We start from the raw sequence: 18,672 nt of genomic DNA, 5'->3' as shown, positions 1-18,672 counted from the left end.
CCAGAGTGTAAACCATTACACCATTCAACAGAACTGATCGGTGAGTCTCCACATAAGGTCCCACTGAGATTTGAACTCAGATCTCTGGATTCAAAGTCCAGAGTGCTAACCATTACACCATTCAACAGAACTGATCAGTGAGTCTCCAAATAAGGTCCCGCTGAGATTTGAACTCAGATCCCTGGATTAAAAATCCAGAGTACTATTAGTCCACGGGACAGAAATAACCACTAAGCCTCCAAATAAGGTCCCACGAGATGTAAACTCAGATTGCTGGATTCAAAGTCCAGAGTACTAACCATTACACCATTCAACAGAACTGATCGGTGAGTCTCCACATAAGGTCCCACTGAGATTTGAACTCAGATCTCTGGATTCAAAGTCCAGAGTACTAACCATTACACCATTCAACAGAACTGATCAGTGAGTCTCCAAATAAGGTCCCGCTGAGATTTGAACTCAGATCCCTGGATTAAAAATCCAGAGTGCTAACTATTAGTCCATGGGACTGAAATGACCACTAAGCCTTCAAATAAGGTCCTACTGAAATAAGAACTCAGATCTCTGTATTCAAAGTCCAGAGTGCTAACCATTACACCATGGAACAGAACTGATTGGTGAGTCTCCAAATAAGGTCCCACTGAGATTTGAACTCAGATACCTGGATTAAAAATCCAGAGCACTATTAGTCCACGGGACAGAAATAACCACTAAGCCTCCAAATAAGGTCCCACGAGATGTAAACTCAGATTGTTGGATTCAAAGTCCAGAGTGTAAACCATTACACCATTCAACAGAACTGATCGGTGAGTCTCCACATAAGGTCCCGCTGAGATTTGAACTCAGATCCCTGGATTAAAAATCCAGAGTACTATTAGTCCACGGGACAGAAATAACCACTAAGCCTCCAAATAAGGTCCCACGAGATGTAAACTCAGATTGCTGGATTCAAAGTCCAGAGTACTAACCATTACACCATTCAACAGAACTGATCGGTGAGTCTCCACATAAGGTCCCGCTGAGATTTGAACTCAGATCCCTGGATTAAAAATCCAGAGTGCTAACTATTAGTCCATGGGACTGAAATGACCACTAAGCCTTCAAATAAGGTCCTACTGAAATAAGAACTCAGATCTCTGTATTCAAAGACCAGAGTGCTAACCATTACACCATGATACAGAAATGATTGGTAAGGTTCATAATAAGATCATAATAAGATTTGAACTCAGATTACTGGTTTCAAATTTCAGAGTGCTAACACTTAGCCCCCATACACACGGTCGGAAATTCAGACGGAAAATGTCCGATCGGACCGCGTTGTCGGATAATCTGACCGTGTATGGGCTCCATCTGACTTTTTCCGTTGGAATGTCCGACCAACAAAGTTTGAGAGCTGGATATAAAATTTTCCGACAACATGATCCGATATGACTTTGTCCGATCATGTGTAGAGAATTCCGATCGGACAAAGCGCCACCCATGCTCAGATCAAATTACGAGACCAAAGCTATTGGCTACTAGCCTCAACATAGTCCCGTCGTAGCGAACGAACGTCATCACGTTCCGAACGATCGGATTTTCTGACAATGTCTGACCGTGTGTATGCAACACCAGTTTCAGACAAAATCACTTGGTAAATATCTGACGGATTTTGTGGTCGAAATGTCTGACCGTGTGTACAAGGGCCAACTCCATTGAACAGAAATGATCAGTGAGTCTCCAAATAAGGTCCCACTGAGGATTGAACTCGGATCTCTGGATTCAAAGTACAGAGTGCTAGCTATTACTCCATGGAACAGAAATGACCAGCGAGCCTCCAAAGAAGGTCCTCCTGAAATGTAAACTCAGATTGTTGGATTCAAAGTCTAGAGTGCTAACCATTACACCATGGAATGAAAATGATTGGTGAGTATCTAAATAAGATTCCGCCAAGATTTGAATGCAGATCGCTGAATTCAAAGTCCAGAGTGCTAACCATGAGGCAGAGGACAAACTGGCATGTAATGTAGACTGTAGTATTTATATTCAACACAAGGTGGTGATCTCACATATTGTCAGTGGAACGCACTAACAGGAAGGGGTGTTAGGTGCAGACAGGAAGTGATGAAAGTTCCAGGTGAAAGGGGAATTGGAAGGAGGTTGAGGGGAGACATTGCTGGAACTGGCAGCAGAGGAGGTAAAAAGATAATATTTTATATTTACACCTAGTAACCCCCCTGTCATGTTTGTGCTCTTCTTTCATAGTTGTGGTGACGTCGTTTATCTCCAGCAGATGCACTAGAGATATATCTTAATTGTAGAACAATTTATCCAACTGTCCATCCAGAGCCTCTGGTTTATAGACCGGATACATCCTAAATATAGATCCATTTATCCAACTGTCCATCCAGAGCCTCTGGTTTATAGACCGGATACATCCTAAATATAGAAACATTTATCCAACTGTCCATCCAGAGCCTCTGGTTTATAGACCGGATACATCCTAAATATAGAACCATTTATCCAACTGTCCATCCAGAGCCTCTGGTTTATAGACTGGATACATCCTAAATATAGAATCCTTTATCCAACTGTCCATCCAGAGCCTCTGGTTTATAGACCGGATACATCCTAAATATAGAGACATTTATCCAACTGTCCATCCAGAGCCTCTGGTATATAGACCGGATACATCCTAAATATAGAGACATTTATCCAACTGTCCATCCAGAGCCTCTGGTATATAGACCGGATACATCCTAAATATAGAGACATTTATCCAACTGTCCATCCAGAGCATCTGGTTTGTAGACCAGATACATCCTAAATATAAAAACATTTATACAACTGTCCATCCAGAGCCTCTGGTTTAGAGACACAACAAATGAGGTGAAGATACACAATATGAAAGGTCCATCTCCATTTTTCAATATAAATATACCATCATGTTCCCAACAAATGAGGAGGAGATACTGTACACCATATGAAAGGTCCATCTCCATTCCTCAATATAACGTCATGTTCCCAACAAATGAGGAGGAGATACTGTACACCATATGAAAGGTCCATCTCCATTCCTCAATATAATGTCATGTTCCCAACAAATGAGGAGGAGATACTGTACACCATATGAAAGGTCCATCTCCATTCCTCAATATAACGTCATGTTCCCAACAAATGAGGAGGAGATACTGTACACCATATGAAAGGTCCATCTCCATTCCTCAATATAACGTCATGTTCCCAACAAATGAGGAGGAGATACTGTACACCATATGAAAGGTCCATCTCCATTCCCCAATATAACGTCATGTTCCCAACAAATGAGGAGGAGATACTGTACACCATATGAAAGGTCCATCTCCATTCCTCAATATAACGTCATGTTCCCAACAAATGAGGAGGAGATACTGTACACCATATGAAAGGTCCATCTCCATTCCTCAATATAACGTCATGTTCCCAACAAATGAGGAGGAGATACTGTACACCATATGAAAGGTCCATCTCCATTCCTCAATATAACGTCATGTTCCCAACAAATGAGGAGGAGATACTGTACACCATATGAAAGGTCCATCTCCATTTCTCAATATAACGTCATGTTCCCAACAAATGAGGAGGAGATACTGTACACCATATGAAAGGTCCATCTCCATTCCTCAATATAACGTCATGTTCCCAACAAATGAGGAGGAGATACTGTACACCATATGAAAGGTCCATCTCCATTTCTCAATATAACGTCATGTTCCTAACAAATGAGGAGGAGATACTGTACACCATATGAAAGGTCCATCTCCATTCCTCAGTATAACGTCATGTTCTCAACAAATGAGGAGGAGATAATGTACACCATATGAAAGGTCCATCTCCATTCCTCAATATAACATTGTGCTTCTAAAGGATATATCAAAGACCATGTACAACTCTAGAATTGCATGTCACCGTTTTTATGCTTGTTGTGTGGTTCTCAATCGTCAACAGTCCATAGTTTGTTTTTGTTCTTTAGATGCTTACCAAGACCAGAAAATGTATATCTGGTTTGTTAAATTATTATTATTATTTTAAATTTTTTTCACTCTTGTAGCAATAGTGTGTTTTTCTCTGACCATCTCCTATAGCATGTCCACTGTTTCTGGTTGTATACTGTGGAATGGCTGTACTGTATCATTGATCTGGTTTGTATTTGTAGTTTTCTAATTGTATCTAATTCAATGCCAGAGCTCTGTGAAAGTATTGAATTATGTACTGATATACATTGTATGGCACCTGGATGTAAAATGTTTGAAATCAAATATAATATATATGAAACATTTCTTTCCAACAGATGGACAATACTTTTTTAAATTTAAATACATCGGAGAGACATCCTATTATATCTTCAGATTGGGGGGACATTGCACAATGTTCTCCAAAAATAACAGTTTACTGGTTAGTAAGCTCAATGGATCCTTCTAATCCTGGGAGATCTTCTGATAAATCTCATACTATGACTTCAGATGTCCATCTAACATCAACAGATCCTTTTAATTCTGAGGAATCCTGTGATAAATCTCATACTATGACTTCAGATGTCCATCTAAGACCAATTGTTCCTTCTAATGCTGAAATACTGTCTGATAAATCACATGCTACGACTTCATATAGCTATCTAAGATCAATGGATCCTAAAAATCCTGAAGAATCATCTGAGAAATCTCATACTATGACTTCATATGCCCATCTAAGTTCAATGGATCCTTCTATTTCTGAGGAACCTTCTAAGAAATCCCATACTATGACTCCAGATGGCCATATAAGATCAATGGATCCTTCTAATCCTGAGGAATCTTCTGAGAAATCCCATACTATGACTTCACATGCCCATCTAAGATCAATAGGTCCTTCTAATCCTGAAGAATCCTCTGATAAATCCCATATTATGACTTCATATGCCCATCTAAGTTCAATGGATCCTTCTATTTCTGAGGAACCTTCTAAGAAATCCCATACTATGACTTCAGATGTTCATCTAAGATCAATGGGTCCTTCTAATCCTGAGGGATCTTCTGATAAATCCCATACTATTACTTCACATGGCCATCTAAGATCAATGGATCCTTCTAATCCTGAAGAATCCTCTGATAAATCCCATATTATGACTTCAGATGGCCATATAAGATCAATGGATCCTTTTAATCCTGAAGAATCTTCTGAGAAACCCCATACTATGACTTCAGATGTCCATCTAGATTCTTACAGTACTGACAGATCAACTGATCCACCTAATCCCAAGGACTCCTCTTTAAGCCATGAGGGAGTTCACGCAGGAGAGTGTTCAAGGTCATGTCGGGTGTGTGGGAAATCTTTCACTGAAAACAAAGACGGTCTTACACACCAGGGAATTCACACAGTTGAACATCTTCTTTCCTGTTTAGAGTGTGGGAAATGTTTTTCTGATGAAAAAAACCTTCTAAAACACCAGAGAATTCTTAAGGGCGAGTGTACTTTCTCTTGCTCAGAGTGCGGCAAGTGCTTCAGCAAAAAAGAACACCTTATTGTACACCAGAGAACTCACACTTGGGAGCGTCCATTCTCCTGTTCGGAGTGCGGGAAATGTTTTACACAGAAATTCTCCCTTGTTGCACACCAAAGAAGTCACACAGGCGAGCGCCCGTTTTCTTGTACAGGGTGCGGGAAACGTTTCGCTCACAAAAAAGACCTCGTTAGGCACCAGAGAATTCACACGGGAGAGCGTCCGCATTCATGTGCAGAGTGCGGGAAATGTTTCACTGTAAAAGTAGACCTCGTTAGACACCAGAAATATCACATGAGTGAGCGTCCCCATTCGTGTTCAGAGTGCGGAATAGGTTTCACTGAGAAAAGAGACCTCGTTAAACACCAGAGAATTCACACCGGTGAGCGCCCTTATCCGTGTTCAGAGTGCGGGAAATGTTTCGTTGAGAAGGGAGACCTCGTTAGGCACCTGAGAATTCACAAGGGTGAGCGTCCCTATTCATGTACGGAGTGTGGGAAGTGTTTTACTGTCAAAGGAGACCTTGGTAGACACCTGAAAATACACAAAAATATATAAAAGTGACGCTCCTAATCGCACACAAAAGACTTATGCCCTGTACACGCGGTCGGACATTCCGACCACAAAATCCGTTGTTTTTTTTTTTCCGACGGATTTTGGCCGAAACTTGTCTAGCATACACACGGTCGCACAAAGTTGTCGAAATTTCCAATCGTTCTGAACGAGGTGACGTAGAACACGTACATCGGGACTATAAATGGGCCAGTAGCCAATAGCTTTAGTCTCTTCTTGCCACTTTGTCCGTCGGAATTGTCTACACACGATCGGAATTTATGCGATCGGATTTTGTTGTCGGAAAATTTTACATCCCGCTCTCAAACTTTGTGCTTCAGAAAATCCGACGTAAAAGTCCAAAGGAGCCCACACATGGTCGGATTTTCCGACAAAGCGATCCGATCGCACATTTTCCGTCGGAAAATCCGACCGCGTGTACAGGGCATTATTGTAAACCATGTTTAGTCGGTACTTGCGGAGAAAGTTTTTTTCTCTCTGGCAGTGGTTTCCTCCACTTGTCTATTTTGTAATTCCTTTTTTTTTTCCAAAGAAATTTGTGTTTAACATTCAAAGTATGCAATAATTACAGAAAACAGAATCAAGCGGCAAAAAAAGGTTCACACAGTCAGAGTTATACAACAAACAAGCCAAGCTCTTCACAGTACGAGTGGCCATGAAAAAAACAATACGGTTTTGAAGATACTGGTCACTGTGTAGAGCTGGGGAAACAGACCGGCAGCTACAGGGAAGACCCAAACTATGCTTGCTTTTGATGACGGCCTAAGGCCGAAACGCGTCAGTATCAAGCGGCAAAAAAAGGTTCACACAGTCAGAGTTATACAACAAACAAGCCAAGCTCTTCACAGTACGAGTGGTCATGAAAAAAACAATACGGTTTTGAAGATACTGGTCACCGTGTAGAGCTGGGAAAACAGACTGGCAGCTACAGGGAAGACCCAAACTATGCTTGCTTTTGATGACGGCCTAAGGCCGAAACGCGTCAGAATTTTTGGATACTGTTATTGCTGTAATGATTAAATAAATATTTTCTATGGAGAGGCTGTCGAGTTGCCAGCCTGTACTTTCTACGGATCTTTTGTGAGCTTAATTAGCCAGAGCACCGGCTACTCTACACACCAACTATACTAATATAGTAGTAGAGCTTGGGTGAGTTTTTCTCTTAAGACCCAAAATATAGATTCAGCAAAACCGTATAATAATAAAACAATGTAATATAAAATAGAGCTTTTACACTATATCGGGAGACATTGCATCCCTGATAGACTAGGAAAAAATGTGTTTAGTTTAGTTTCGTTTTAATTCGTTAATTCATTAATTTCGTTTAGTTATATTCGTTAACTTCCTTAAATTCGTTTTCGGATTTCGTTTAGTTTTCTACCGAATTCAAAAAATCGGCCACATTCGAAAATATTTCAACCAAATTCGATATTATTTCGACCGCATTCGAAATGATTTCAACATGATTCGACATTATTTCAACCGCATTCGAAAATATTTTGTGACCCGAATCTAGGGCCATGTATCTCGGGGTCACTTGGTGCTAGAAACCCCAAATTTGGATATGTTGTAGTGCTAGTACTATTGTGTTTGTATACCAAATTTGGGGTTTCTAGCACCAAGTGACCCCGAGATACATTGCCCTAAAGTCGGGTCACAAAATATTTTCGAATGCGGTTGAAATAATGTCGAATCATGTTGAAATCATTTCAAATGCGGTTGAAATAATGTCGAATCATGTTGAAATCATTTCGAATGCGGTTGAAATAATGTCGAATCATGTTGAAATCATTTCGAATGCGGTTGAAATAATGTCGAATCATGTTGAAATCTTTTCGAATGCGGTTGAAATAATGTCGAATCATGTTGAAATCTTTTCGAATCCGGTATTGAGTCGAATTTAAGCCGAATTAGGTTGAACTCGTTAGCATTGTAATTCGGTAATTCGGATGCATCCGAATGTCCGAATAATGAAAATTCGTCCGAATTTCGATTTGGAACGAAATGAAATGCACATGTCTAATCCCTGATGGCCCGCTTAGCCCAGCAATGGGACAAGGAGGTGAGTGTGATGTAAGCAAGGATACGCACCAAATCTGAACAATACAGCCCATCAACGAGCCAAGGACATGGGGGGAGGTGGACTGCCGGAGGAGGAGAGGGTTCGGGGATCAGGCGTCCTCCAGAGCATGAAGGAAACAGGATCAAAAGAAAGAGAAAGGAAGTCTACAGATAGGGCCTCTCGCCCAGGGAGTGGGACCAAGTCCAAAAGGTCATCCTGACTGCGCCATCTCCTGGAGATGTACTTTATATTCCCATCGCACACGTTCCCGGGCATAAGCTCTTAAGATTTGGGTGCTGCAGCAACAACCAGCTGGATACTGGTTCAAGTCACAACGTAGATATTTGCCAGCACACCAAGGATCGGCACAAAGTGGCGTCCAAACGGGTGGTTTATTGCATGATCACAACACAAGAAAGGTGCAACGTTTTTGGAGTCACGCAGGACCCCTCCTGCGTGACTCCGAAACATTGCACCTTTCTTGTGTTGTGATCATGCAATAAACCACCCGTTTGGACGCCACATTGTGCCGATCCTTGGTGTTCTGGCAAATATCTACGTTTTCTCCTGGATATAGGCATCTGTGTACACAAAATGGTGCCAAGGTCTCCAGGTCTCACGAAAGGTCTCCTCCCGGTTGTGCAAGGTAGCGGTGAGGTCCTCCATATCTCTCTCAGTTCGTTTACTTTAGAAAACCACAGGATTTCAGATGGGGCGGGGGCGGGTTCTCCGATCTCAGACAAAGGAGGATGCATGCCTTGGCCGCATTAAGCAACTGGATTGTAAGGGAGGCCTTGTATCTCTTAATCGGTTTCTTTGAGAGATGAAGCAGGCAAGACAGAAGGGTTCCCTTCCAGATCAACATTCATTAGGTGTTTGTGTAGATCACCTCGTGCCAAAAGAGGTCAAGCCCCTTCACTTGTCTTTTGTTGTAATTTGAACAGTGGCGGCTGGTGACGTTTTTGGATGGGGGGGCGCCAGACCCCGCCCATCATGACCCCGCCCATCATTTTGGCCCCTCCCACTTCTCATAAAACACGCCCCTTATGTAATCTGAAAAAAAATTTGATGTGGGTTTCCCCAGGCCAGGCGACTTTTGCCGTGGCCAATCAGAGAATGAGCTCTGAAGGGGGAACTCCACGCCAAATTTCTGAAAAAAAAGAGCATACCAGGCCCTTAGGTCTGGTATGGATTCCAAGGGGAACCCCCTACGCCGAAAAAAACGGCGTGGGGGTCCCCCCCAGATCCACACCAGACCCTTATCCGAGCACGCTACCCGGCTGGCCAGGAAAGGGGGTGGGGACGAGCGGGCGGCCCCCCCTCCTGAGCCGTACCAGGCCGCGTGCCCTCAACATGGGGGGGTGCCTTGGGGGAGGGGGGGCGTGCGGCCCCCCCACCCCAAAGCACCTTGTCCCCATGTTGATGAGGACAAGGGCCTCTTCCCGACAACCCTGGCCGTTGGTTGTCGGGGTCTGCGGGCGGGGGGCTTATCGGAATCCGGGAGCCCCCTTTAATAAGGGGGCCCCGGATACCGGCTCCCCACCCTATGTGAATGAGTATGGGGTACAATGTACCCCTACCCATTCACCTGTGAAAAAAAGTACAAAAAAAACACAACACAGGGTTAAAATATTTTATTGCACAGCTCCGGGGGTCTTCCGTCTTCGGGGGTCTTCTCGCTGGACTCCTCCGCTATCTTCTTGTAGCTCTTTTGCTAGCGGAGGAGTCCGACTTTCTTCCTCGCCGCCGGCCTCTTCTCCCGACTTCGGGGGTCTTGTCCCCCTCTTCGGTTCTTCTGCCGGGCCACCGCGCCTTCTTATAGCTCTTTTAGAGGCGAAAGGAGAAGAAGAAGAATAAGAAGAAGAAGAACGGGCGGCGGCGGCGACGACAGAAGACCGGGCCACCGCCTCTAAAAGAGCTATAAGAAGGCGCGGTGGCCCGGCAGAAGAACCGAAGAGGGGGACAAGACCCCCGAAGTCGGGAGAAGAGGCCGGCGGCGAGGAAGAAAGTCAGACTCCTCCGCTAGCAAAAGAGCTACAAGAAGATAGCGGAGGAGTCCGGCGAGAAGACCCCCGAAGACGGAAGACCCCCGGAGCTGTGCAATAAAATATTTTAACCCTGTGTTGTGTTTTTTTTGTACTTTTTTTCACAGGTGAATGGGTAGGGGTACATTGTACCCCATACTCATTCACATAGGGTGGGGGGCCGGTATCCGGGGCCCCCTTATTAAAGGGGGCTCCCGGATTCCGATAAGCCCCCCGCCCGCAGACCCCGACAACCAACGGCCAGGGTTGTCGGGAAGAGGCCCTTGTCCTCATCAACATGGGGACAAGGTGCTTTGGGGTGGGGGGGCCGCACGCCCCCCCTCCCCCAAGGCACCCCCCCATGTTGAGGGCACGCGGCCTGGTACGGCTCAGGAGGGGGGGGCCGCCCGCTCGTCCCCACCCCCTTTCCTGGCCAGCCGGGTAGCGTGCTCGGATAAGGGTCTGGTGTGGATCTGGGGGGGACCCCCACGCCGTTTTTTTCGGCGTAGGGGGTTCCCCTTGGAATCCATACCAGACCTAAGGGCCTGGTATGCTCTCAGAGGGGGAACCCACGTCAAATTTTTTTTCAGAAATTTGGCGTGGAGTTCCCCCTTCAGAGCTCATTCTCTGATTGGCCACGGCAAAAGTCGCCTGGCCTGGGGAAACCTTTCTGGCTGTGAAAGCTTTTTGCATTCATTCAGCTAAATGCACGAACATTCTCCAGAAAGTAGAAGCTAGAAAGCCTTTATGCGGTAACTCACCTCTCACTGTCTGGCAGCTCCGCTCGGGCTAAGGAACGGAGCTGCCTACGTCACTTCCGGGTTTCGTGAAGCAGCCGAAAGCCGGAAGTGACTGCCTGTCTAAGAATGACAATGCTCCCGCCCGTAGAATCACAGTGATTTTACGGGCGGAAGCTAGTCGGCGTTCTGCAGTGCGCCGCAAGGCGGGTTTTTAACCCGCAAATGAAGCGCTATGGATGCAATCTTGTGATTGCATCGACGTGGCGCTTCTCATAGTGCACTGTGACCGGCGCCACAGTACACTGTGTTAAATTGTTAAATGACATTTTTTTTTTTTTTTTTTTAAATGTCTTAAAGGGCCCGTTTTTTTTTTTTTTTACACCTAGGGAGAGGGGGGGGCGGCGCCCGGGCGCCCCCTATGGGCGGGCCGCCACTGAATTTGAATATTCAATAAAAATAGAATTTATATTAAAAAAAATTATTGTAGGATTAGTAATATACAAAGTCTTGGTTAACCACTTCCGAACCGCCACGCGCCAATATACGTCCTCTCTTAGAAGAGGAATATCGTTCTTATGGCAGAAGCTAGATGCCATAACCCCGAGATCCTCTTCTTCAGCGGCCAACCCGGTTTCTGATAATAGTGGTCTCTGTGGCAGATTTGCCGCAAGACCACTTTTATCAGTGGCGGGAGAGGCCCCCCCCCCCTCCCGCCACTCTCTGGTGCCCTCCGCCGCTTATCAGAGCCGTCAATTACGGCGGAGGCGATCGGATGCTTCTCCTTCCTGGATATTGAGACGAGTGAGGGGGAAGATGGCCCCCCACCCGTCTCCATACCATTGCAGGGCGGAAGTGACGTCAAAACGTCACTTTCTCCCATAACTCTTAGCCCTTGTACACACGGTCGGACATTCTGACAACAAAATCCGTGGGATTTTGTCCGACGGATTTTGTCCGAAACTTGTGTTGCATACAAACGGTCGGACAAAGTTGTCGGGAAAATCCAATCGTTGGGAACGTGATGACGTTTGTTCGTTAGGATGGGACTACGTTCAGGCTAGTAGCCAATAGCTTTTGGTCTAGGAATTTGATCTGAGCATGCGTGGCACTTTGTCCGATCAGAAACAAACAATCGGACAAAGTCCGATGTTGTCGGAAAGTTTTATAGCCAAGCTCTCAAACTTGGTTGGTCGGACATTCAGACGGAAACAGTCCGATGGAGCCCACACACTGTCGGATTATCCGACAACACGGTCCTATCGGACATTTTCCATCGGAATGTCCGACTGTGTGTACAAGGGCTTAAAGAGCCATTTTTATTTTTTCAAATGACAATTTTATTTTATTTTTTAATTGCAATTTAGTTTAAACATAAGATGTGAGGTCTTTTTGACCCCCCCCAGATCTCATATTTAAGAGGTCCTGTCATTTTTTTCTATTATAAGGGATTATTACATTCCTTGTAATAGGAATAAAAGTGACACCATTCTTTATTTTAAAAGAAGAGAAAAAATAAAAGGTAAAAATAAAAAAATATATATTTTTTTCTTAACGCATACGTGAGTAGTACCCGCATATGAAAAATATGTTCAAACCACACATGTGAGGTATCGCCGCGATCGGTAGAGCGAGAGCAATCATTCTAGCCCAAGACCTCCTCTGTAACTCAAAACATGCAAGATGTGGAATTTTTTAAACGTCGCCTATGGAGATTGTTAAGGGTGAAAATTTATCGCCATTCCACGAACGGGCGGCATTTTGAAGCGTGACATGTTGGGTATCAATTTACTCTGCGTAACATTATCTTTCACAATATAAAAAAAAAATTGGGCTAACTTTACTGTTGTCTTATTTTTTTTAAATTCAAAAACCTGTATTTTTCAAAAAAAGTGCGCTTGTAAGACCGCTGCGCAAAAACGGTGTGACAGAAAGTATTGCAACGACCGCCATTTTATTTTCTAGGGTGTTATAAAAAAAAAGAATGGATAATGTTTGGGGGTTCAAAGTAATTTTATAGCAAAAAAAAAACTGTTTTTAATTTGTAAACAACAAATCTCAGAAAGAGGCTCGGTCCTTAAGTGGTTAATAATGATGCAACTTAGAAAAAGAAAAAAGCAGTCCAAACATCCTTGGATGAAAAGTTCATGAAGGATTAACCATCTTACAGCTCCTTATACAGGATCATTTAACTATTAGAGATCGCCTCTCTTAGTACAGTCATTCCTGGTGGTAGAAAGTGAAAGTGAAAGTTTTGATCTGTGGTAGAGATCTGAGCTGTGATCGGCTGGTCAGGGCTGAGGACTCAGATCTGGGCTCTACTCTATACACTGAACACTTACTGGAGGCACAAGTACTGGATCCCCGGTGAGTTGAGGAAGTTTCACCTCTTTTCATAATTATATGTAGTATATAAATAGTAGAAAAATGGATCATCCATGAAATAGAGGAGAATACGTCAAATGTTTAAATCTACTATGAAGCGGCTTGACGGATATGAAATAAATGAGTCCTGTGTAATCACAGTGAATCATTGTTAAAAATGAATACAATTATGTAATAAACCACTTAAGGACTGGAAGGATTTACCCCCTTAACCACTCCAACCCTGGAAGATTTGGCTGCTCAATGACCATGGCCATTTTTTGCGATTCGGCACTGCGTCGCTTTAACTGACGATTGTGTGGTCGTGCGACGCTGTACCCAAACAAAATCAATGTCCTTTTTTTCCCATAAATAGAGCTTTCTGTTGGTGGTATTTGATCACCTCTGCATGGGTTTTTTTTTTTGCGCTAGAAATGAAAAAAGACCAACAATTTTGAAAAAACAATATTTTTAACTTTTTGCTATAATAAATATCCCCCAAAACAGTGTAAAAAAAAAAAATTCTTTATCAGTTTAGGCCGATATGTATTATACTACAAATTTTGGCAAAAAAAATCGCAATAAGCGTGTGTTGACTGGTTTGTGCCAAAGTTATAGCGTTTACAAAAAAAGGGGATAGATTTATGCCATTTTTATTATTTTTTATTTTTTTACAAGTAATGGCGACGATCGACGATTTTTAGCGGGACTGCGACATTGCGGCGGACTGATCGGACACTTTTGACACTTTTTTGGGACCAGTGACATTTATACAGCAGGAGAAGGGATCTCACCGCTTCAGGAGCACACATGCAGGCTGTAAACTGTCTCTTCGAATGGGAAGCCACAGGTGCTGGCTATTACCACTAACAACAGACAAAAAACAAGCTCTGGACTGCCGCACTCTTCAGAAGACCACTTTCTTTTATTGGGAAATCACATCACAGCCCAACAAACACAGCTAACTGCTGTATTGCTGACATTTCGCCCTAGCTGTAGTGCTTAATCATAGCAAGATTGCTATGATTAAGCGCTACAGCTAGTGCGAAACGTCAGCGATTTTTCCTTGTTCGCTGTGTTTGAGCTGTGATGTGATTTCCCAATAAAAGAAAGTGGTCTTCTGAAGAGTGCTGCAGTCCAGAGCTTGTTTTTCATCTGACATTTATACAGCAATCTGTGTTAAAAATAGCCACTGATTACTGTATAAGTGTCACTGGCAGGGAAGGGGTTAACACTAGGGGGTGACGATCAAGGGGTTAAGTGTTCCCTAGGGAGATGTTTCTAACTTGAGGGGGGCAGTGTAGTGACTGGAGGAGGAGACAGATCGCTGTTCCTAATCACTAGGAACAGACGATCTGTCTATCCTCCCCGTGATAGAACAGTGATATGTCCGTTTACATTAACAGATCCCCGTTTTGTCGATGTAAACCAGGGGTCTCAAACAGGCGGCCCTCCAGCTGTTGCAAAACTACAAGTCCCATCATGCCTCTGCCTGTGGGAGTCATGCTTGTAACTGTCAGCCTTGGAATGCCTCATGGGACTTGTAGTTTTGCAACAGCTGGAGGGCCGCCAGTTTGAGACCCCTGATGTAAACAGATAGGTGGCCGGTGGACATCGCAGCCACCGGCCACGCGCATCGGGATCATGCCGCCGGCACGCCCCCTAGTGGTCTTAAAGCGAACAACGTACCATGACAGTGATTCGCCCCCAGGAGAGCCAACCTGCCACAATATAACTGTGGTGGTTGGTCTCTAAGTGGTTAATAAGTGTACTTTAATATTTTATGCATCTATCTTCACAGGAGTGTTTTTGCTGCCGCTTTTAGCAGCAGCAGATTTTTTTTTTTTTTACAGTTTCAAAACGCCTCTCCATGTTATTCTATGTGTCCACGCACACATAGGCTTTTAGGAGCTTTAAGTGACATAGGCATTTTCAAGCCCTGTGTGCATGAGGCCATAATCTGCATGTGATAATAAAGTAATAAATCAGTTGTATTGTGAAGATGATGTTCGTCTATGAGCATCTTACTGTACTCGCTGCTAACCCTTGATTGCTCAGCTATGTATCTGGACAATCATATTGAGTCTCCATAGAAGGTTCCACTGAGATTTAAACTCAGATTGTTGGATTCAAAGTTACACAATGGAACAGAAATGACCGGTGAGTCACCAAAGAAGGTGCCACCAAGATATAAACTTAGATTGCTGTATTCAGAGTGCTAACCATTACACCATGGAACAGAAATTATTGGTGAGTCTCCAAAGAAGGCCCCACCAAGGTTTAAACTCGGATTGTTGGATTCAAAGTCCAGAGTGCTTACCATTACAAATGACCGGTGAGCCACCAAAGAAGGCCCCACCGAGGTTTAAACTCAGATTGCTGGATTCAAAGTCCAGAGTGCTAACCATTACACCATGGAACAGAAATGACTATTGAGTCTCCAAATAAGGTCCCACCGAGATTTAAACTCAGATTGCTGGATTCAAAGTCTAGAGTGCTAACCATTACACCATGGAGCAGAAATGACCGGTGAGCCACCAAAGAAGGTGCCACCAAGATATAAACTTAGATTGCTGTATTCAGAGTGCTAACCACCATGGAATAGAAATGATTGGTAAGTTACCAAAGAAGGTTCCACCAAGATATAAACTCAGATTGCTGGATTCAAAGTCCAGAGTGCTAACTATTACACCATGGAGCAGAAATGACCAGTGAGTCTCCAAAGAAGGCCCCACCGAGGTTTAAACTCAGATTGTTGGATTCAAAGTCCAGAGTGCTAACCATTACACCATGGAACAGAAATGACCGGTGAGCCACCAAAGAAGGTGCCACCAAGATATAAACTTAGATTGCTGTATTCAGAGTGCTAACCACCATGGAACAGAAATTATTGGTGAGTCTCCAAAGAAGGCCCCACCAAGGTTTAAACTCGGATTGTTGGATTCAAAGTCCAGAGTGCTAACCATTACACCATGGAACAGAAATGACCATTTAGTCTCCAAATAAGGTCCCACCGAGATTTAAACTCAGATTGCTGGATTCAAAGTCTAGAGTGCTAACTATTACACCATGGAGCAGAAATGACCGGTGAGCCACCAAAGAAGGTGCCACCAAGATATAAACTTAGATTGCTGGATTCAGAGTGCTAACCACCATGGAACAGAAATGATTGGTAAGTTACCAAAGAAGGTTCCACCAAGATATAAACTTAGATTGCTGTATTCAAAGTCCAGAGTACTAACTATTACACCATGGAACAGAAATGACCATTGAGTCTCCAAATAAGGTCCCACCGAGATTTCAACTCAGATTGTTGGATTCAAAGTCTAGAGTGCTAACTATTACACCATGGAGAAGAAATGATCGGTGAGTCTCCAAAGAAGGCCCCACCGAGGTTTAAACTCAGATTGCTGGATTCAAAGTCTAGAGTGCTAACCATTACACCATGGAACAGAAATGACCGGTGAGCCACCAAAGAAGGTGCCACCAAGATATAAACTTAGATTGCTGGATTCAGAGTGCTAACCACCATGGAACAGAAATGATTGGTAAGTTACCAAAGAAGGTTCCACCAAGATATAAACTTAGATTGCTGTATTCAAAGTCCAGAGTACTAACTATTACACCATGGAACAGAAATGACCATTGAGTCTCCAAATAAGGTCCCACCGAGATTTCAACTCAGATTGCTGGATTCAAAGTCTAGAGTGCTAACTATTACACCATGGAGCAGAAATGATCGGTGAGTCTCCAAAGAAGGCCCCACCGAGGTTTAAACTCAGATTGTTGGATTCAAAGTCCAGAGTGCTAACCATTACACCATGGAACAGAAATGACCGGTGAGCCACCAAAGAAGGTGCCACCAAGATATAAACTTAGATTGCTGTATTCAGAGTGCTAACCACCATGGAACAGAAATTATTGGTGAGTCTCCAAAGAAGGCCCCACCAAGGTTTAAACTCGGATTGTTGGATTCAAAGTCCAGAGTGCTAACCATTACACCATGGAACAGAAATGACCATTGAGTCTCCAAATAAGGTCCCACCGAGATTTAAACTCAGATTGCTGGATTCAAAGTCTAGAGTGCTAACTATTACACCATGGAGCAGAAATGACCGGTGAGCCACCAAAGAAGGTGCCACCAAGATATAAACTTAGATTGCTGGATTCAGAGTGCTAACCACCATGGAACAGAAATGATTGGTAAGTTACCAAAGAAGGTTCCACCAAGATATAAACTTAGATTGCTGTATTCAAAGTCCAGAGTACTAACTATTACACCATGGAACAGAAATGACCATTGAGTCTCCAAATAAGGTCCCACCGAGATTTCAACTCAGATTGTTGGATTCAAAGTCTAGAGTGCTAACTATTACACCATGGAGAAGAAATGATCGGTGAGTCTCCAAAGAAGGCCCCACCGAGGTTTAAACTCAGATTGCTGGATTCAAAGTCTAGAGTGCTATTACACCATGGAACAGAAATGACCGGTGAGCCACCAAAGAAGGTGCCACCAAGATATAAACTTAGATTGCTGGATTCAGAGTGCTAACCACCATGGAACAGAAATGATTGGTAAGTTACCAAAGAAGGTTCCACCAAGATATAAACTTAGATTGCTGTATTCAAAGTCCAGAGTACTAACTATTACACCATGGAACAGAAATGACCATTGAGTCTCCAAATAAGGTCCCACCGAGATTTCAACTCAGATTGCTGGATTCAAGGTCTAGAGTGCTAACTATTACACCATGGAGCAGAAATGATCGGTGAGTCTCCAAAGAAGGCCCCACCGAGGTTTAAACTCAGATTGTTGGATTCAAAGTTCAGAGTGCTAACCATTACACCATGGAACAGAAATGACCGGTGAGCCACCAAAGAAGGTGCCACCAAGATATAAACTTAGATTGCTGTATTCAAAGTTCAGAGTGCTAACCATTACACCATGGAACAGAAATGACCAGTGAGTCTCCAAATAAGGTCCCACCGAGATTTCAACTCAGATTGCTGGATTCAAAGTCTAGAGTGCTAACAATTACACCATGGAGCAGAAATGACCGGTGAGTCTCCAAAGAAGGCCCCACCGAGGTTTAAACTCAGATTGCTGGATTCAAAGTCTAGAATTCTAACCATTACACCAGGGGTAGGCAAACTGCAGCCCTCCTGCTGTTGCGGAACTACAAGTCCCATTATGTCTCTACTAGTCATGCTTGTGACTATCAATCTTGCAATGCCTCATGAGACTTGTAGTCCCACAACAGCTTGCTTAAAGAAATAGCTGGAGAACATCCAAAGAAGTTGCTACTGAGATTTTAACTCAATTCACTAGATTCAAAGCCCAGGGTGCTAACCATTACATCAGGGAACCCCTGGTCTAATGATTTGCATTTTTAAAGTGGAAGTTTATGCTAAAAC

General features: G+C 43.6%; 2 protein-coding genes across 2 annotated transcripts in view; both read left to right on the top strand.

The window, feature by feature from the left end:
* Positions 1-18,672, top strand: part of LOC143955498 (uncharacterized) — a 97,726-nt gene that overhangs the window by 27,798 nt on the left and 51,256 nt on the right. The gene's annotated exons all lie outside the window — the stretch shown is intronic.
* Positions 2,117-7,138, top strand: LOC143955707 (uncharacterized). Its single transcript, XM_077465822.1, has 2 exons — positions 2,117-2,176; positions 4,310-7,138. The coding sequence occupies exon 2, from the start codon at positions 4,310-4,312 to the stop codon at positions 6,053-6,055; it is 1,746 nt and encodes a 581-aa protein (XP_077321948.1). The 5' UTR covers positions 2,117-2,176; the 3' UTR covers positions 6,056-7,138.

This window comes from Lithobates pipiens, unplaced genomic scaffold (assembly GCF_037356315.1).
Source record: "Lithobates pipiens isolate NorthernLeopardFrog02 unplaced genomic scaffold, aLitPip1_a1.2 Scaffold_35, whole genome shotgun sequence".
NCBI lineage: Eukaryota > Metazoa > Chordata > Amphibia > Anura > Ranidae > Lithobates > Lithobates pipiens.
This window is presented reverse-complemented; position numbering and strand designations above follow the sequence as displayed.